General features: G+C 43.6%; 2 protein-coding genes across 3 annotated transcripts in view; one reads left to right on the top strand and one right to left on the bottom strand.

The window, feature by feature from the left end:
- The window catches only part of SLC39A11 (solute carrier family 39 member 11), a 420,528-nt gene that overhangs the window by 92,601 nt on the left and 306,424 nt on the right, over nt 1-21,503 (top strand). The gene's annotated exons all lie outside the window — the stretch shown is intronic.
- On the bottom strand, nt 9,553-20,047 carry SSTR2 (somatostatin receptor 2). The gene is made up of 2 exons (XM_069951883.1): nt 19,773-20,047; nt 9,553-12,643 (listed from the first exon to the last, which is right to left on the bottom strand). The coding sequence occupies exon 2, from the start codon at nt 12,566-12,568 to the stop codon at nt 11,456-11,458; it is 1,113 nt and encodes a 370-aa protein (XP_069807984.1). The 5' UTR covers nt 12,569-12,643; nt 19,773-20,047; the 3' UTR covers nt 9,553-11,455.

Below are 21,503 nucleotides of genomic sequence, written 5' to 3'. Positions count from 1 at the left end.
CCAGTCAATCCCCAAATCCAGGTGTAAAACCTTGTGCCCTCAGCCAAGAAGACTGGAGTCCGGAATCACCACCAAAGAGGCTTCACCCAGTCCTGAGGAACCGCTCTGAATACTGGCGACAAATGGTGGGGAATACTGGGAATGATGGTGATGGGAGATTTTAGTTTTTCAAACATACTGAGGTATAGAGTACAGATCGATGGAGGAAAACATGATTTTATTACAGCACAAGGCCGAAACATATCAAAATGTGAAAAAAATGAAAGGTTCTGAAGACTTTCTGAATGCAATGTATAATCTGGTCTGTCATGGTGCCCGCTCTGCTTCTAGCAAATCCTCCGAAGCGATGTGCACCTAGCGTAAGTGTGTAGGTGAGGTTTTCATCAAAATATGACAGCTCACATTCAGCTACATGGGAATTATTCTGTGACTATCCTCCCCTGTTTCTTATTGTGTGTGGGGGGGCCTGTTTATGGAGACTTGCTATTTATCTCCTTTGTTATGAAGGAGTGGGTTATACCCCTGGTGCATATCACTATACCACAGAGGTATGGAGGTGGGCACCCGGTCGTATGTCCTGAATAGCAAAACCTTTGGATCTCTGCTCAGGGGCCCCATTTGGATCTCTGCTCAGGGGCCCCATTTGGATCTCTGCTCAGGGGCCCCATTTGAATCTCTGCTAAGGGGCCCCATTTGGATCTCTTCTAAAGGGCCCCATTTGGATCTCTTCTAAAGGGCCCCAATTGGATCTCTGCTAAGGGGCCCTATTTGGATTTCGGTCTAAATCCTGGTTATTATCATATAAAACTTGTCTCTTGTTAAACCTGTCTAGAAAAGAACACATAGTAAAGCACCACTGTAATAAACTACGCCTTTGTACTAAGCAGATGTTCAGTATGACGTAGTTATGAGATATTCTGCCATCTATATCTACCTGTCCTAGTGCCAGTATCGTACAATGCATCTCGTCCCTTGGCATCAGTGGTGTACATAGTAGAGGGGCGCCCAGACCGACCATAGAACAACCTCTTTTTCCCCATCTCCTTGTTGGGCAGCAGTACGGTCCCTTTGGGGTGCAAACCCCTGCAGGGAATATTACCACCAAGTAGCAAAGGGGATAGGGCCAACCCGAGCTGAGTCCCCTTTGTTCCTGGTCTGCACTGCTGCCGCACTACTACTACTGCCCTCTAGCCACCCTCATAGTTATTGTTTTTGGCACATGGGCTTATAGCCTGTTTAATCAGCAGCCCTCGGGTCAGCAGTGTTTATGGTGTTTTTCATCAGGAGGTTTACTCTGTGGTTGAACATTGTCTTTGTAAAACGATACAAAAAGCAGCCGGCGGGACCCGTACGTAACACAGACGCTGAAAGTTTATGATGGCGGCTTTATGTTTACTATTACGTATTATGGTTATCTCCCCAACGTCACATCATACGGAGAAGGAATTCACTGTGATCATTGATAATAAAGTAACTTACCAACCTTACGGTTCTCTTTGGCCAAAATATTTCCCAACCTTCTTCACTCCCATGTAGGGAGACAGAAGTTATATGGTGTCAACTTCCACATAAAATCATTTATTGATGGTGATTGTTAATGTTTAAAAACATGTCACTTTTCAGTGCAGTTCCACATAGAAGCTCACAAATAAATTAGGCAACGTACTTACAGATTTAAAAAAAAAAAAAGGGGTGGGTATTTTTTGTTGTATTGGTCAATTTGTATCAGTCAGGGTTTGAGTTTCAGGCCACGGTGAACACTCAGACCCCAACACATCAAAACTTTTCAAGAGTTTTTTTTTCATGACAGTCATTTTTTTCCGTGTTTAATTTTAAAATATTTATTTATATATTTATATATTTATTTATGTATTTAGTTTACTCTAATTTATTCACTTCTTTTCATTTAAATTTATTCTCTTTCCTCTCATCGGCAGCCAGGAGCGGCTGTGGACAGAAACCATATTTTATAACATTTCCCTTTTCAATTTTTTCTACATTTTTTTTTTCATCTGATTAATCAATAATAAAAAAAACAATTTACAAGCAGTATAAGCAGTGAATTCAACACTGGGATGAGACTGTAAAGTTTATCTGCTGTCTTTCTGTTCCTTTTCTCCTTCCCCTTTTCACTTACTTGCATTGGTAGCATGTAACCTGATCCCTCAATAAGTTACAAATCTGACTTCTTTACACAAAAAGTTAGTGAGCTTTTATGTTACAGAGTGAATTCATTTATTGATTTTCTTAGAAGGGAGGAAGAATTAAGCCTGATAAGACAAAGAAGCATTTTCACTAGTAAGTTTCTCCAAAAATAATATGTCAGGGTCTTAAATTATTTTTTTCTCTGAAAAATTGGATAGGGCTTAATTTCATATAGCCATATAGCCCAACTCTATATGGTAGTCAGCTGTAATAGTGTATGTCCCACTGTTGTTAGGCTCCTCTACTGTTGGTTTCCCTGTAGTTGTTCCCCCATACTATATACCTCCCTCCCCCTCTGTAGTTGTTCCCCCATACTGTATACCCCTCTCCCCTCTGTAGTTGTCCCCCCATACTGTATACCTCCCCCCTCTGTAGTTGTTCCCCTCATACTGTAGTCTCCATGCTGTATACCTCCCCTTCTGCAGGTAGTCACCATACTGTATACTTCTTGCTCTGCAGGTAGTCTCCGGACTGTATACCTCCTCCTCTGCAGGTAGTCTCCATACTGTATACCTCCTCCTCTGCAGGTAGTCTCCATACTGTATACCTTCATCCCCACTCTGTAGTTGTCCCCCACGCAGGGCCGTTTCTACCACCGTGCGCGCCGGGCGGCCGCCCCGGGGCGCTGACAGGGAGAAGGGCGCAGTAACCCGCACTGACATCTGATCACCGCCCCCCTGCACATATGATCGCTGCAGCGCCACCCCCCGGCACATGTGATCGCCGCCCCTCCTGGGACACCTGATCGGTCCAGCGTCGCCCTCAGGAACTTGTGATCACCGACGACTCGGCACACCTGTCGCTGAAAACTGTAACGTAAGCTTTAAGTGTGGAAGCTGGGCCCCTAGAATTAAAAAAAATAGATTATAATGAAAAATTGTGAACTATACCTCCCAGCATGCCCTGACACTGTCATTTATAAACCTTCAGGAACTGCTGGGAGTGGTAGTTCTCCCAACAAAATAAAAATAGATGTATTTTGTAGGGAGAACTATAACTCCCAGCAGTTACTGAAGGTATATAGCTGTCAGGGCATGCTAGGAGTTGCAGTTCCCAATCTATGGGGTTGGGTGTTACATTTTTTAATCATGTAAATGAATTTTCCAGAACTATGTAACACCCAACCCCATAGATTGGGAACTACAACTCCCTTCATGCCCTAGCAGCTAGAAACCTTTAGGAACTGCTGGGAGTTGTAGTTCTCCCAATTAAATGAAAATAAAAAAGGATGTTGTAGGGAGATCTATAACTCCCAGCAGTTACTGAAGGTATATAGCTGTCAGGGCTTGCTAGGAGTTGTAGTTCCCAATCTATGGGGTTGGGTGTTACATAGTTCTGGAAAATTCATTTACATGATTAAAAAATGTAACACCCAACCCCATAGGTTGGGAACTGCAACTCCTAGCATGCCCTGACAGCTATATACCTTCAGTAACTGCTGGGAGTTATAGTTCTCCCTACAAAATATATAGACCCCTGTGCGCTCCCCCAGTAGTATATAGACCCCTGTGCGCTCCCCCAGTAGTATATAGACCCCCTGTTACTCCCCCAGTAGTATATAGCCCCGTTACTCCCTCAGTAGTATATAGACCCCTGTTACTCCCCCAGTAGTATATAGACCCCTGTGCGCTCCCCCAGTAGTATATAGTCCCCCTGTTACTCCCCCGGTAGTATATAGCCCCCCCTGTTACTCCCCCAGTAGTATATAGACCCCCTGTTACTCCCCCAGTAGTAAGTAGACCCCCTGTTACTCCCCCAGTAGTATATAGACCTCTGTGCGCTCCCCCAGTAGTATATAGTCCCCCTGTTACTCCCCCGGTAGTATATAGTCCCCCTGTTACTCCCCCAGTAGTATATAGACCCCCTGTTACTCCCCCAGTAGTATAAAGACCCCTGTGCGCTCCCCAAGTAGTATATAGACCCCTGTGTGCTCCTGAATTACTACTGTTTGAAGCCTGTGTGCTCCTGTATTGTTCCTGTATGGAGCCTGTGTGTCAGTATTTATTTTATTTATAATTTATCTTATTGGCACATTATTTGCCTTTCAGAGTATTATTTGCTAAATTGTATTATTTGGAAATAGAGACGTTTAAAAAATGTATATGTATCCGAACCTTTTTTTTTTTTTTGGGGGGGGGGCTTTTTTTCACATTCGCCCTGTAGCTAAAATGACCTAGAAACTGCCCTGCCCCCACCATACTGTATACCTCCTCCCTCTGTAGTTGTTCCCCCATACTGTATACATCCCTTCCTCTGCAGGTAGTCCCCATACTGTATACCTCCCTCCTCTGCAGGTAGCCCCCATAGTAGCCCCCATACTTTATACACCCCTCCTCTGTAGGTAGCCCCCATACTGTATACACCCCTCCTCTGTAGGTAGTCCCCATACTGTATACACCCCTCCTCTGTAGGTAGCCCCCATACTGTATACACCCCTCCTCTGTAGGTAGTCCCCATACTGTATACACCCCTCCTCTGTAGGTAGCCCCCATACTGTATACACCCCTCCTCTGTAGGTAGTCCCCATACTGTATCCCTCCTCCCCCTTCTGTATTTGCCCAACTGTCAGCTGACTGTCACTAGTGCTTATAGGTATATGGAGTAGGGCTTATATTTTGAGCCTACTCCAAAAAGCCTGCAAGATGATACTAGGTCTTATTTTCTGAGAGTGTTTTTTTTTTTTTAAAAAAAGAAAGTGACCAACTAAAGGTTCCAACAATCAGACAGCACCTTATATTCTATATGGGTCTAAAGAGACTGGTCAGAACTCCACCTTTCTTAAAACACAACCCCTTGGTTGTAACCTTTGGGCTACCATGGATTGTATCCTACACTTCCTCAGTCCAAGGGAATATTACCAGTCACCTGAGCAGATCTCCACTTAGTAGGGATAGGAGAGAGGATCAGCAGTCTCTGCCGCCTCTGGTGAAGGATCATTGACATTCATTGAACATAATCAATAGTCATTGATTTTATTTGGTTTTGTGTATTGCTTCAATTAAATGGCTATTTATCTTGTGCTTTCTCCAGCAATGATTGCAGATTGTAGGAGTGGGGGGGAGGGGGGAGGGGGGAGGTGCAGGACCTCCATCAATCACACCAAAGTATCCTCATTATAAAAGAAGCAATTTCCAGGATGTCGAAAATCCTATTGCATTCTGATAACTAGAGATGAGCGAACCTGAACCAGAAATCTCGGCATCTGACTCTGCCGGCTCCGTGCAGTGGGTGGAAACAGCCTAAGGAACGCCTAGAAAACTGGGATACAGCCTATGCCAGTGGCTGTATCCCAGTTTTCGAGGCGTTCCTTACGCTGTATCCACCCGCTGCATGGAGGCTGCAGACAGCGGGAGTCAGATGCCGAGATTTCTGGTTCGTACGAACCAGAAATCCGGCAGATTCGCTCATCTCTACTAATAACCAGAATCCTGGCATCCCAATGTATCCGGCTAATGCAGTGATACAGAGATGAGTTCAGGCACCTACATAAGGGCTGGCTCACATCACACTTGTACCGTCAGAAGTGTGTATATATATATATATATATATATATATATACAGTATATATATATATATATATATATATATATATATATTACTATCGTAATTTACTTTATTTAAAATCTCAAGTCTTCCCATATTTATCAGCTGCTGTGTGTCCTGCAGGAAGTGGTGTATTCTCTCCAGTCTGACACAGTGCTCTCTGCTGCCACCTCTGTCCATATTAGGAACTGTCCAGAGCAGGAGAGGTTTTCTATGGGGATTTACAGCGGCTTTGGACAGTTCCTGACATGGACAGAGGTGGCAGCAGAGAGCACTGTGTCAGACCGCAGAGAATACACCACTTCCTGCAGGACATACAGCAGCTGATAAGTACTGGAAGACTGGGGATTTCTAAATAGAAGTAATTTACAAATCTGTATAACTTTCTGACACCAGTTGATTTGATTTTTTTTCCGATGAAGTACCCCTTTAACTGTAAGAGAGCCACAGTGTTATTAGCATTATCACATAATGTTATCAGCACTCGTGAAAGAGTTAGAATACGATTTTCGTCCTTTGCGGCGTGTCATGTGCCTTTCCTGGCTCCTCTTATCTCTTATTGCACCTTCCACTATTTGATTTTATGCTTGGCTTCAAAGCCCGGAGTAAAGGGCTGTGTCAATATTTGCCTTGCTCCATATAAACCATGGCTGGGAGTCGGACTGGTCAGGCTGAGGGGAGCAGGTGTTAGGTGTGGGGATGGCGTATAGGCCCACGCATGGGCATCGTGACAGATTTATTATCATAGGTAAGGGGGGAATACCACCTATCTATCACAGTGATTAGATGTTGATGACGCACATACAGCAGAGCCGAGTTTGTCATATTGTTATATTATTAGCCTATATTCGTTGTTGTGTTTAGTTCATTAATCCTCCTGACACTGATGTGTTACTAGGTGTTCTGATCCTTTCTATGGGACATATTGGTTCTGTTACCTGTACCCACCCCCAGGGTACAACATGCACCTCAGATAATCCTGCTTGATTCCGTTATGTCCTACCCAATGTTCAGTTACACATTAAGAAATGTAAATTTTCCACATTCTGTGTCCTCGGATGGATACATAACATAAAAAGAGTAATTCAGAGAAACAAAATCGGTGTCAGAAAAGTTATACAGATTTGTAAATTACTTCTATTTAAAAATCTCCAGTCTTCAAGTACTTATCAGCTGCTGTATGTCCTGCAGGAAGTGGTGTATTCTCTCCAGTCTGACACAGTGCTCTCTGCTGCCACCTCTGTCCATGTCAGGAACTGTCCAGGTTTTCTATGGGGATTTGCTGCTGCTCTAGACAGTTCCTGACATGGACAGAGGTGGCAGCAGAGAGCACTGTGTCAAAATGGAACGTATACACCACTTCCTGTAGGACATACAGCAGCTGATAAGTACTGGAAGACTGAAGATTTTGAAAGTAATCTTTATAACTTTCTGACCCCATTTGGTTTAAGAACTATGTTTTTTTTCACCAGAGTTCCCCTTTAATGCCTATTCTTTTTGTGTTTTCTGTAATCACACGCTGTACAGAACTCTTCTGCGCTATAGATATATCTATGAATATTTAATCTTGTAATTTTTGGAATGCTGTAGAATCACATAAAACTAAAAAATGTTGTCGTTAAGGATACAGAAGGATAGCAGCAGATTTTATGACACCTCATATTATTTTCTTCTCAATTTCATGTCCTTGTAAAATATGCAGTGAGGGAGACAGGCAGATATTAGAGAGGCAGGTAATATTAGAGAGAGAGAAATATGAAAGGTAGGGGATGGATAGAAGGAGATGGAGAGAGAGATAGAAAGAACGCAGTATGTGAGAGTATCCACTGGATTATCATGTAGTGTCCCAGAGCGGGTGTGACCCTACTGTCCTAGCACACCTGTCATCAGGTACTCTGTATGTGTATGCTCTGGGCTGAAGGTTTGCACTTTACTGCCTGCCACTAGGTGTCTCACTGTTTTCTATGTACTTTACACAGAGGGAGAGAGTATAAAGGGTTAACACTGCATTTATACTATGTTATGTTTGCCACATTGTTATCTAATCCTTTCATCTATCACACACCATGGTGTAGTCTGCTCTATACAGTTCCCCACTCATGGGAGATTAGTCTTGTCCTCTCATATAAACTCTAAGGTGGCTGTTCAGTTCTGTCTTCTAGTCTAGTATTGTCTTCTGTAGGTTTAGTGTCACATCCATACGTGACACCGATCCGTGATTATGCCATGATTCGTGCAACAAAAAATATCATAAAATATTATACCTCCTGCCTGGGCCTCTTGGTGAATCCGGCTGGGTGATTGGGGATGGGGACTAATTTAAGACCGGCATATGAGTACACCGGTCTTTACAAATGACCCCCAATAAGTTTCTCTTGAAACATTTAGGGGGACACTTATTATTGTAGCACTCTTGGTGTACGCCTGCCGTGTCCCCGTATTAGGAGCAGGTGTAGATTTCTGACTACTAACTACTATATGGAGGTCACAGAGTGGTTACTACTACATGGATATAGAGGGGACTAATAACTGTATGAGGGGAGAGACAGGTCAATATAGATGTGGAGGATGATGATGGTGCATGAGGCTGAGAAGTCTGGCAGATTCTATGAGGACAACTTGTGACTGAGAGAAGTCCTCATCATGGCCCAAGCCAGATGGAGAATGAAAGGAAAATTGTGCATCAGAGAAGAAGTTGCCTGTGGTTCACCTAAAGGAGACGCCCCCTGTGAGTCATTATTTGTAAATGTACTATAATCCCATATGGTGTGCAGAGCCTGTGTAGAGATGAGGTAATATTGGTCTTTCTACAGTGCATTTTATTCCGTAGCAGTGGTACCATTAGTCAGTATGTGGTGGTAATATTTATCTTTTGTAAACTGGTACTATTTGTATTATTGGTGTTAGTATACTGGATTTGGTCAGTAATAATATGGTTGTAATTCCAGTGGTCATTGTGTGGTGGTAATAGTTTCCCTTGTATACTGGTATTATAGGTCTTGGTGTACAGGATTTGGTCAGCAACAGTGTGACAGTGTATAAAGTAATAATTTTTGCTCTACATCAGTAGATACACTGTTATCTAAATTGGTGGTGAGAGATAAGATGGAAGCCTTGATTTACCTTTGAGCAAGAGTGTGGATCATCTTCAGCAGGCAGACTGGTTCATCTCTAAGGTGCATAGCTCAGACTTTATCTTACTCTAACCCTTTCTCCTGCAGGTAGCACAAAGTTTTTTCTACCCATTTTCTGCTAAACCTGGTTTCCTGTAATTTTTCTTGATTGTCCTGATCAGGCCATTACTAGAGACAGATTTTCCCTGACAACAGGCAGTGGACAGCAGATTGTGGGAAAAGGTGACACAGAGTGGCAAACACTTTAGAGCTGTTTTTTCTGGGGTAATGAGTCATTTTTGTTTAATAAAGGGATTTACAAATATGTTAGGGATAACATAGTCTAGTCATTGTTTGAAGTCCTAGTGATCATTTATGTTGCCAGACCCTGATTCCTATTCTTAAATGAGAAGAGAAGCTAGCTACTTCCCTCACTTAATTCACTATTTAAGCACGCTTTCTAACACTGAACTTAAGGTAACATATACCAATCCTTAAATAGCCACTGTTGTTCAAACAAATTTTGTATAGGTCAATAGTACCAGTACTTTGTAATATATCTTATCTAACAAAAATGCTTCCTTTTGCTGTTGTCAAGCATCTCTCGATGAAACACCTGCCTATCTATGTAAATCCTTACATGTTTTATTTCCAAAGCAACACAGCCATAAAGAAGAATACAACGTCCTTTTTTTAATGTTGCCACAAGCATTTTTATAATTTAAGCACTTTCCGAAAATATATAACAAAATTTAAATATGACAAATAGAGAACATCTGTAAAGTTGTATGACACATTTTCGTTACGGTCCACGGCAGTGATATCCAACCTGTTATGAAACTACAACTTCCGGGAATGCAGTTGACGTTTCATCACAGATGGAGAGCCACAGGTTGGGGACGACTGGTCGACAGGGAAACAGCCAATTTGTGGGCTAAGCATTAACAGGCTCAAAATATGTAAAGGGAATGGGGACCCAACAATCGAAAGATGATCCAATCCAAAGACCAATACCTTCTTAAGAGTAACTAGATCATTGGCATCATCCCATTGCTATTATGATGCCTATAAGAGCCCCCCCCCACACGACTCATGGTACCAACATAGTACAAACATTATTTGGGTCCACACACAGAGTGGCTGCTTCCCTTGTATACAGGCAAGAGGACTACATTATTCTCATAGAGCGACACAAGCTCTTATGCCTATTTTCTTTTTCCATAGACTCTGTGGTTGCCCCATAGGCAGAAAGCCTCTGTTCATGTGAGCTAAAGTCAATAAATAAAATGTAAGCGGGTATGTTTGGTGCCTGTTTCAGTAGACACAATTGGCAGAGTATAGAATAATCTCTTTGTAGTATTAGGCACAGTATCACATAACCCTTTACCAGTCTTGGGTTTTGTCTTTTCGAGGAATGAAATAGTGAATTCTAGCAGTGGACATTTGACCACCAGTATGCCCAGGTTACTGGCCAACGCGTATGTGGTCGAAACAATCAGCAGCTCCAAGAATGTTGCCAATATTTGGTTCCCACTTCTTGCAAGGAGTGTCCTGGTAGACCTTGTGCTTTATGAAGATGTGAGGGTGCGTGGTACGATGGTGGACTGTCTCTACCACTCCTTTATGTTCCCGTCTTGATATTATCGTCTCTCTTGTTTCAATATATTTTTGTTTCTTAATCCCAGTTCAGTCCAGAATGTCAACTTTCTTCACAATAAGGACAAGGCCATTTTTGCCCGAATCTAAAGTGCAGCGTGTTTTTCCGTTAATATATAAAGTGCACTTACTACAAGAAAGGAAATATTTTATGCTGTGCCAAGCAGAAAGTTGAGTTATGGGAATGTTTGTGTGTATGAATGCGTTTTATATATATCTATATATACACACACACAGAGCTAGGCAAACACCTGAGACAGCCTGGCACATCTCTTGATTGGTCAGTGCCTCACCTGCCTGATATAAAACATAACAGAAAGGTAAACATGATACAGCTTCTAAGCAGTACAGTTCATTAAAGGTGGCCAAAGGTACTAGTGGTTGCTGCAATTTTTCAAAAATTTTTGGTGAATCCCATATTTTAGATTTTTGACCAAATCAACAATTGAGTGGTTGATATTGTAAGTGCAGTCGGTCGCAACTGAGTAACAGTGACGTTGAAATACTTTGGCCAATGTTGTAGCTAAGTCCTTCGAGACGCAGAGTTTCGTATCTGGAGTCCAAGTCTATACCTCCACAAAGAAGGAACTGCTCAACTGCAGTCTACAGTTACACACTAGAAAATTTAGCATCTCTACATATTTTGGACCCTACACGCAAGATGTGGCAGTGAAGTGTTGGGTGGGAAGCCACAAAAATTTGGAGACTCCCCGTCATGACTCCTCGAAGACTGGAACTGCACCAAGTGCAAGCACACACAAATTCTTCAAGTTATATATAATCTGTGGCATTAACAGCATTGACTATTAGAACTTATGTCTGTAAGCCAAGGAACCTTCCTCTATGATCTGGACATTCACTATCATAGCCTGTTTCTAGGTGTTTTTCAGGTCAATTTTGCTCATACATACAGTTCTGCTTGAGAATTTCCCGTATCCTCAGATGCTGGTTTGGAGATCTCCGTTAAGCAATGTGCGTTGCGTTTCCGTCGTTTCATTTAACCTGGATTTGTCTTGTTTGCTATCACTTCTGTCTCCTTCATCCATGCCACTGACTTTGGATAAGCAAAGGACATTCTGAAAGCTCTTTTTAAAGTTGTCGGATAGAAAGGCATATAATATGGGATTGGCACAACTGTTGGCATAACTCAGAACCACAACAATGTCCCACATGGCTTTTAGGCTAGGAGTCGGCACTATTAAGAGAGAGACGGAGGAGACGTTGAAGATGTAGAAGGGGAGCCAGCAAAAGATAAAGACGGCCACTACTATAGAAACCATCCTCGTCACTTTCTTCTCTGACCGTTTTCTTTTGGAGGAGCCAACTCTTATCCCAGACGACTTCACTTTGATGATGATGAACAGATAGCAGAGGCAGATAATACTGAGAGGAACCAGAAATCCTAGGATGAAGGCATATATTATAAAACCAGTGTACCAGGTGCCAGAGTTACCAGGCCAGATAATGGTGCAGCTGCTTCTACCATGGTAATTTTGTACCCCAGCATAATTCATGATGGGCATGATGACCAAAAGTGAGATGGTCCATACAGCAGCATTCACCATCTTAGCAGTCCTTGGTCTCCTCCATTTTGCAGACTTGATGGGATGCACCACTGCAAGGTACCTGTCTATGCTCATGACTGTAAGGCAGAAGATGCTAGTGAACTGGTTAATGCCATCCACCGTCATGACAATCCTGCAAATAACTTTGCCAAAGGGCCAGTGGACCAAAGCCAACTGCATGGCCAAAAAGGGCAAGCCAAGCATAAAGAGTTCATCAGCTATGGCCAAGTTAAGGATATAGATGTTGGTGATGGTCTTCATCTTGGCATATCGGAGTATGACGTAAATGACCAATGTATTTCCACAAAGTCCCACAATACACACCACAAAGTAGATGAAGGTGAGGATGGCATTGCTCGTCATGTCGTAGTATGGAGACGTCTCGTTCGTTGATGCATTGTTAGTTGTCTCCATAATGTACCCCTGCGAAACAGGAGAGAAGTACAACTCTGTGATGTTGGGCAAGTCGGAGTAATCCTGCTCCATTTTGTCGTTCTCTAGTGAGCTCAAGCTATTCAATACTCATGGCAGACTCTTCCGTCCCTTGTAGCCCGGTGAGCACTATAAAAAAAAAAAAGGAAAAATTATTAAAAGCTAGCAACAGAACGACAGATCTATTTACTCCCTCCATGCGCACATAACTACACCTACACATTGTTGACTTTGTAATTCTATTGTATACCATGATCTAGGCTAGGTCTCCTGTTTATAACCATAGAAACTTAGAATTCTACTTGTTACCATTGGAAAGAGACAGAAGTTTAGCTTGATGTCAGACATAGGACGTCCCAGCTAAGGTCTATAAGTCTATAAGAGAATAAACATGGTCTTCCTCAATGTTTTGCAAAAAAACGGATGAAAAAACTGATGAATTTGTGGGCATTCGTTTTGATCTGTTGACTTCAGTTATAAGAAAAGGATTAAAAAACGGATCAAAACATCTATTTTTTAACATAAGAAAAACGTGATTGACCACGTTTTTGTCTATGCTAAATGAAAAGATGGATTTTGATCCGTTTTTGATCAGTTTTTTTAAATAACGAAAGTCAATAGAAAAACAGATCACAATGGATGCACACAAATGAATCTGTTTTTTTTTGCATAAAATGGTATTTTGCTGATATTTATTGTAGCCGTGTTTATGTGCTTGTTGTGTCTGTTTTGTATGTTTGATATGCAAAAACTTTTTTGTTAAAGCACACTGTGAACGCAGCCTTACTAATACAGTGATATTACTAACAGTACTGGTCTCATTGTGGTTTTGAGTGATTCATCCCTGACAGAAAGTTGAGAGCTTGACTGGGACGGCCGTTTCGGGGACACACACCCTTTGTTGACCAGGTGCACCTGGTCGACAAAGGGTGTGTGTCCCCGAAACGGCCGTCCCAGGATGTGTTTGCACCTAATCCCTTCCTCTCCCCGCTTACCGTGGATTTAATAAAGTCATAAAGCTGCAAATTACGGGTGAGTGCTACTTCACACTTCTACCATAACACAATATCATGAATTTGTCCCATGAAATACTGGCACCCAAAGTTACATACAATGATACAGATCTGCAACAAGGTAGTGCTCAGGTTGCTGCAGCTTCATTCCCCAATGAGGTCACTGGTTTAGCCCCTATACTGTACGCCATAAGCCACAATGCAGTACAGGGCTCCTGTATTTTTCATTGAGCATTAGCATCCATGCATTTATGATTCCTCCATAACTATAATATCAGCCATTAGTTCTCTATATAACAAGGCTCAGCATCTGTGACCTATATAGAAAGCCAAACAGCTGAATATGGGATTGAATCTGGGGATAGTTTATAAAACTGCTGCTAAAGGCAATGTGCTATCACGAAAATGGTTTTTATGCATTGTTAAAGAATTTTTTTTTTTTTTTTTTTTTTTTTAATTTTCCATTTTACTCTCTATATTGTAAAATAATCTTGATATGTTGCAGTTTACGTTATGGCCACTAGTCTCTACACTAAGCTGAGACTTCCTGTTCTGTATAGATCTCGTTCCAGCAGTCTCCTCCTTATCATTACAGACAGAATGGCACATCTGCATACCCCTGGGCCGCCGACGCTGCACCCTCCTCACAGCAGACGCCACAGCCCATGTGTTAGGACTCTGTTCCGCTTGCTGTTCGGCCCCTTCCCAGGGCACCTTACTGGTTCCTTGCCCTTCTCATCGGTGCATGCTTCCTCCCCTCCTAGGGCATGTGCACGCCGGCTCTATGAGATTTAAAGGGCCAGTGCGCCCCTAACTGGCGCCCTTGTTGGAGCCACAGTGTGCTTCAGTGGTCCCAGCCCTGAGCCCTTGTCCCATTAAAGTGTGTCCTGCCCGCGTCTCCTGTCCGGGTTTTGTTCTTTATCTCCTTTCTAAGCTGCTGACCTGTCTACATTGCCTCCTGTTGCACCTCACCCGCCACCACAAGCAAGCCAAACCTTGGGTAGTGGCCTGGGGTCACTTGTCGCAGCAAGCTCTGGTGAAGACTAGTGCGGCTTACTCCATCACTTGCTGTGGTCCTTCAACATCAACGATCATTACGCAGAAGTACAGTGAAAATTCATCCAGTATATAGATAAAACACCATTCATCCTCATCAGAATAATAATATGTTTTATCTGTTTAGCTCAAAAATATTGTGCAGCACTTCACAATAGCTGAAGCTCGCAGACCAGCCTCCACCTCCTCTCCGCACTGGTGAAAAGTTTCAGTATTTGTCTCTAATCAGCAAAAAACTTTAATTGGATTAAAAAAACATTGTCACCGTCAGTGCTAGAGGTCATGTGCGGCATTGCATTTCAGCTCCATTCATTTAACGTTTTTAATTATAAGGTTGTTATTCTGCTTGTATCCATATCATTACCAGGCGTGACCACCTCTCTCTGCGCGTCCTTACATAACTCCGTATAACTTGCCCCTTTAATTCCTCCAGTCACTGCCCTCCGTGTAACTTGCGTTACAGTAATAATAACATTGCACAAGGTATCCAGGGAGCGATGCATTAGCCTGGCGCTTCTCACGCTCTTCTGTCCATCACCTGGATACCGGTATAAGGACATTCTGCCATGTTATAATGATCCGCTTCTGATTCGTGGCTCTCGCCCCAGAGGTCTGGCAGACGCAGAAAGCAATCACTTATTTCCAGACGGCTGAAAAGACTATTGATTTTGTATCACACTCTCGCTCTAATAGGAAACATTTCAAACACTTCAATAAATCCTGATTGTGGTCTAAGGACGTATCTGTGGCCCAGTATGGACTGTACTGGTACTTGTCTTAACTATGTTATCGGGAGGTGTCATACACATTCATCAGCCAGGTCGCACATCAACTGGAAATCCATGTTCCATCTATAGGCCCCTAAGTGTGTGTGTGCATCATATGTAGGTAGTTTACTCCATAATCTATGTCCAACCAGGCGTACACTAGAGCAGGGTCCGCCTCATGCTGGATGGTGCCTGTGTGGTGGCTTCACTTGGCATCTCCCCTATGGTGTATTCAAGGCTGTCCTCATGCTGGATGGTTCCTTTCCTTGGCATCTCCCATATGATGTATTTAAAGGGGTTATCCAGTGCTACAAAAACATGGCCACTTTCTTTCAGAGACAACACGACTCTTGTCTCCAGTTCAGGTGCGGTTTGCAATTAAGCTCCATTCACTTCAATGGAACTGAGCAGCAAAACCCCGCCCAAGCTGGATAACCGCTTTAAGGGTGTCCTCATGCTGGAAGGTGCCCTATGTGTTAGTGCCTGCTGGCATCTCCCTTATGATGTATTGAGGGTCAGCCTCATACTGGATGGTGCCCTGTGTGAAGGGTTCTGTTGGCATCTCCCATATGGTGTATTGAGGGTCAGCCTTAGTCTGGTTGGTGCCCTATGCCTTAGATCCTGTTGGCATCTTCCATATGGTGTATTTAGAGCTATCCTTGTCCTAGATGGCACCCTGTGGGATGGATCCTGTTGGCATCTCCCATATGGTGTATTGAGGGTCAGCCTAATGCTAGATGGTGCCCTGTGGGATGGATCCTGTTGGCATCTCCCATATGGTGTATTGAGGGTCAGCCTAATGCTAGATGGTGCCCTGTGGGATGGATCCTGTTGGCATCTCCCATATGGTGTATTTAGAGCTATCCTCGTACTAGATGGTGCCCTGTGGGATGGATCCTGTTGGCATCTCCCATATGGTGTATTGAGGGTCAGCCTAATGCTAGATGGTGCCCTGTGGGATGGATCCTGTTGGCATCTCCCATATAGTGTATTGAGTGTCAACCTCAGTCTGGATGGTGCCCTATGTCTTAGACCCTATTTGCATCTCCCATATGGTGTAATGAGAGCTATCCTCATGCTGAATGGTGCCGTGTGTGGGGACTCCTGTTGGTATGTCCCATATGGTGTATTGAGGGTCAGCCTCATGCTGGATGGTGCCCAGTGTAATGGCTCCTGTTGGTATCTCCCATATAGTGTATTGAGGGTCAGCCTTATGCTGGATGGTGACCTGTGCGGCGGCTTCTGGTGGCATCTCCCATATGGTGTAATCAGAGCTATCCTCGTACTAGATGGTGCCCTATGCCTTTGATCCTGTTGGCATCTCCCATATGGTGTATTTAGAGCTATCCTCATACTGGATACTGGATGGTGCCCTGTGTGATGGCTCCTGTTGGCATCTCCCATATGATGTGATCAGAGCCAGCCTTACACTGACTGATGCCCTCTGCAGGACTTCCAAATGATGTATGATCAGTCTGTGTACAGATCAGACTGGGATCACACATCAGCTCTATATTGCCGCTTTATACCAGGACAGGAGAGAGATCTGTCAGCAGAAGGAACGTTGTGCCAATAGGTATTGAAGGTGATTGGCCACCTCAATACTGGCAATCAAAAGCCCAAAAATGGTGTGAATGCAGCCAAACTAGTGCCTAATAAGTGCCAGCTGTCCGAAAACGAGTGCCAAACACCTGTCTACCAACATTTCTATTCAAGGTAGCAATGTTATATATCGCCGCCACATCGCCCATTGTCAGAGTAATATACCGCCATACAGTGCTCAACTAATACCGCCATACATTAAAGTGGTGTAATAATAAAGACCTAATACAGACTGTATATTGTGAAGCCTGCAGCTAGTCTTCCCGATCCCCGCACATACACCAAGGCTTCTCATGGTGAGAAGGATAAAGAGAAGTAGATGAAGGCAATGGATGGCAGGAATTAACACAAGCACGAATGAAGACCCAAGAAGGAGATTCTGGAGACGCTCTATGGATGGGGCCATTAAGGAACAGGATAATGAAGAACATGATAATATAGTAATAAGCAATGAAGACATTACCCATGCATGTGTCCTCCCTGGAGTAAGGGGTGTATATATATATATATATATATATATATATATATATAATATAGCAGTCACATCCTTTCATCTCCAGGGTCCTTGAGAAAACACAGTCACTCTCTGCGTGCAGCTGTCTGGCTGGAACTAGATCATTGCACTAGATGAAGCGCAGGACACCAGTCTCACCAGTCTCATCCTCTTTCCCAGTATACCTAGTGGTCAGGACTGGCTAGTGTAATGGGACAGACACCAGTCTCGCCAGTCTCCTCATCTTTCCCAGTATACATAGTGATCAGGACTGACTAGTGTAAAGGGACAGATAGCAGGACACCAGTCTCCCCATCTTTCCCAGTATATATAATGGTCAGGATTAACTAGTTTAATGGGACAGATAGCAAGACACCAGTTTCACCAGTCTCCCCATCGTTGCCAGTATACATATTGGTCAGGAATGACTAGTATAATGGGACAGATATCAGGACACCAGTCTCCCCATATTTCCCAGTATACATAGTGGTCAGGACTGATAGTATAATGGGACAGACAGCAGTCTCCCCAGTCTCCCCATCGTTCCCAGTATACGTAGTGGTCAGGAGTGATAGTGTAATGGGACAGACAGCAGGACACCAGTGTCCCCATCGTTCCCAGTATACATAGTGGTCATAAGTGACTGGTTTAATGGGACAGACACCAGTCTCCCCATCGTTCCCAGTATACGTAGTGGTCAGGAGTGATAGTGTAATGGGACAGACAGCAGGACACCAGTGTCTCCTTTCCCAGTATACGTGGTGGTCAGGAGTTACTAGTTTAATGAGACACAGCAGGACACCAGTCTCCCCATCATTCCCAGTATACGTAGTGGTCAGGAATGATAATGTAATGGAAGAGATAACAGGACACCAGTCTCCCCTTCTTTCCCAGTATACATAGTGGTCAGGAATGATAGTGTAATGGGACAGACAGCAGAACACCAGTGTCCCCATCTTTCCCAATATACATAGTGGTCAGGAGTTACTAGTTTAATGAGACACATAGCAGGACACCAGTCTCCCCATCATTCCCAGTATATTTAGTGGTCAGGAGTGATTAGTGTAATGGAACAGACAACAGGACACCAGTCTCCCCATCGTTCCCAGTATACATAGTGGTCAGGAGGGACTAGTGTGATGGGGCAGACAGCAGGACACCAGACTCCCCATCGTTCCCAGTATACAGTATGTAGTGGTCAGGAGTGACTAGTGTGATAAGACAGACAGGATTACACCAGACTCCCCATCGTTCCCAGTATACAGTATGTAGTGGTCAGGAGTGACTAGTGTGATAAGACAGACAGGATTACACCAGTCTCCCCATCGTTCCCAGTATATGTAGTGGTCAGGACTGACTAGTGTAATGGAACAGATAACAAGACACCAGTGTCCCCTTCTTTCCCAGTATACATAATGGTCAGGACTGACTAGTGTAATGGCCGGTGAGACATGACATATTGGGGTCAGTAGCGTCCTATGACTTATGGCTTGTGTCCTTACACACTTATTTCCTCCACCTTACACCCCCGGGGGGTCCTGGGAGCTGAGATACGAGGGGTCGTTTGTCACAGTCGTCACATTAGTGGCCACCAGTGATTATCTTGTCCTGATTCTCCAGGGTTAAAGCAATCTATTTTAACGGTGCAGAATCCACCAGGCAGAGCGTCATCTCTTACCTTCCCCGACCCCGGAGTCTGGTGGATAACCAATGACAGGGACCTGGTTTGCTGGGACCAGTAGTGTTATAACCAACACTATGACCAATACAAGCCTTGCTGGGACTTGTGGTGTCATACTCAGATTGTGAGCTCTGTGTATTCCCTGCTCTTTCTATCACATCGTACAGATGATACCATGCAATGTTTAAAGTGTGCCAACCTCTGGGGCATTAGTGGGACGCAGCCAAGGATGCCAACCCCTCTCCGACATGTTACCCATTGCATCCTACAGCTACTGAAAGCTTCTAGTAGCCTGGCGTCCTGGCACAGCTCCCTCCCCCACTCCTCGCCATTAAACTCACTGATAACATTAGCTGAAGTTACAATCAACTTTGAGCAAACAGGTTGGGGGAGAAATGTGAAGACAAACAGAACTGTGAGCGTAGCTGCCCCAGGTGGGTGCCAGGGGTGACGCCAACAAGTCCTTCTGCCCCAGCCAGCGGATTTAGATGTAGGGCTGAATGTAGGGAAGCCTGGCTATGACAGCATAGAATGTGGCCACCATCATTATGAAGATATATAGATAGATCGTGTGGAGCAGATTTATGTATGCACGACCACCTCGTATATAGGGTGGGCATATGCCAGGGAACAATAAGTCACTTACCTGCTTGGGGTCATGGAGATCCACCGTCCTCTCCGTCAGTGCACCTGCCAAAGTCCATGATCCGGAAGTTTTGCACCTGCGGTAATTCCTTGCAGGAGGTGTGGGGATCTTGTAGGGATTCCTGCGGTGGATTACTGGGATGTGATGGTGCAGTCTAGTGCCTGGTCCTCAGCAGCTCCTCCACTATGCGTGCGCTCAGTCTGAGGCTCCCTCTACATCTGAGCTCGTATCCAGGAGGAGAGAGAGGAGGACGCGCAGAATTCCTCCTGTTCACACACAGATGGTGCTCAAGCCATACAATGCCTCTGAAGTCTATGGCAGGCTAGGAAGCTGGAGACGGCGGCTGTCTCTCTCTCTCTCCACCTCCTGTGTCACCACTGACAGCAGTCAATCACTGCCTGCCTGTCACTCGCTGCAGCTATTCCTGGATATATTAGTTTATTACAGGAGGGTAAATTATCTGTCGTCTACAGATGTAGCAGAGCTGAGTGCGTCAGTTTGTACAATATATTGTTATTATTATTATTATATTATCATGCACATAGCTCTGCAGGTCCACCTACATGCACTATGGCAGCTGTACACAGTGATATGACTAATCCAGCTCTGCTACATCTCTGTATATTTTCCCACTCTATAAGGACTTATTTATTGCCAGAGAATACGGCTGAATACAGTGACCTATACTCACATGGCTAAGGAAGGTCGGGTTCTTTTGGTAGTTTGTGTTCCCCCTTATCTGCTTGCTGTCACTGAATAGTGACGTACCTGCTCAAATGAGTTTTCTGATTAAAATGAAGAAAAAGGGAAAAAAGCTCAGCATTTTTATCAGTATTTTTGCTCAGTATTTTGGTCAGTGTTTTGCTCAGTTTTTTTGGTCAGTATTTCGCTCAGTGTGTTGGTTAGTATTTTGCTCATTTTTTTTGGTCAGTATTTTGCTCAGTGTTTTGGTTAGTATTTTGCTCAGGTTTTTTGGTCAGTATTTCGCTCAGTGTGTTGGTTAGTATTTTGCTCAGTTTTTTTGGTCAGTATTTCACTCAGTGTTTTGATCAGCGTTCTTCAGTCAAACCCAGGAGTGGATTTAAACCGCAGACAGGCTATGTTTACACACTGATTAAATCTAATGCTACCTATGATCATGCTCATTAATTCTGGCCATAAGTAGCATTAAATAACGGCCGTTCACAATGACTGTTTATACGGTGTGTGCGTGTGAACATGGCCTTAGGCCACTACCACACTACATCTTTATTGGCCGTTTTATGGACTTTTTTGGACGGTCGTCATTTTGAGCCTAGATAATGTTGTTTATTTTAAATAACAGGTCAGTCTAATGGCCAAAAAAAGATATTGTGTGGTCGCGGCCTAAGGCTATGTTTGTCCGTTTTTGTTTTTTTTTGATGATTGTCATTTTGACTTAATTTGCATAAAACATAATTTGTATTTAAAGGCTGCGTTTTACCGTCAAAATGACAGTCAGGAAAGAAAATAAAAAGTTGTCTGAATGTTTACACACCATCAAAATGACGTCCATTTTTATTGAAGGGCTGCCATTTAACGGCAAATACAGACGTTATTTTTATAATACATTTTTATAAAGTAACGGCCATCATTTTTACAGTGTGTGAACAAAGTTATAGCCTGGAAGAAGTGCCCCCTTGATATCACTATCCATGGGACGTTGCGGCCAATCACATTCATTTGGTACAAGTCCATTACCATTATGGGTTA

Source organism: Dendropsophus ebraccatus, chromosome 14, assembly GCF_027789765.1.
Source record: "Dendropsophus ebraccatus isolate aDenEbr1 chromosome 14, aDenEbr1.pat, whole genome shotgun sequence".
Lineage (NCBI taxonomy): Eukaryota > Metazoa > Chordata > Amphibia > Anura > Hylidae > Dendropsophus > Dendropsophus ebraccatus.
Note: the sequence above shows the minus strand (reverse complement) of the source record. Positions and strands in the feature narration are given on the sequence as shown.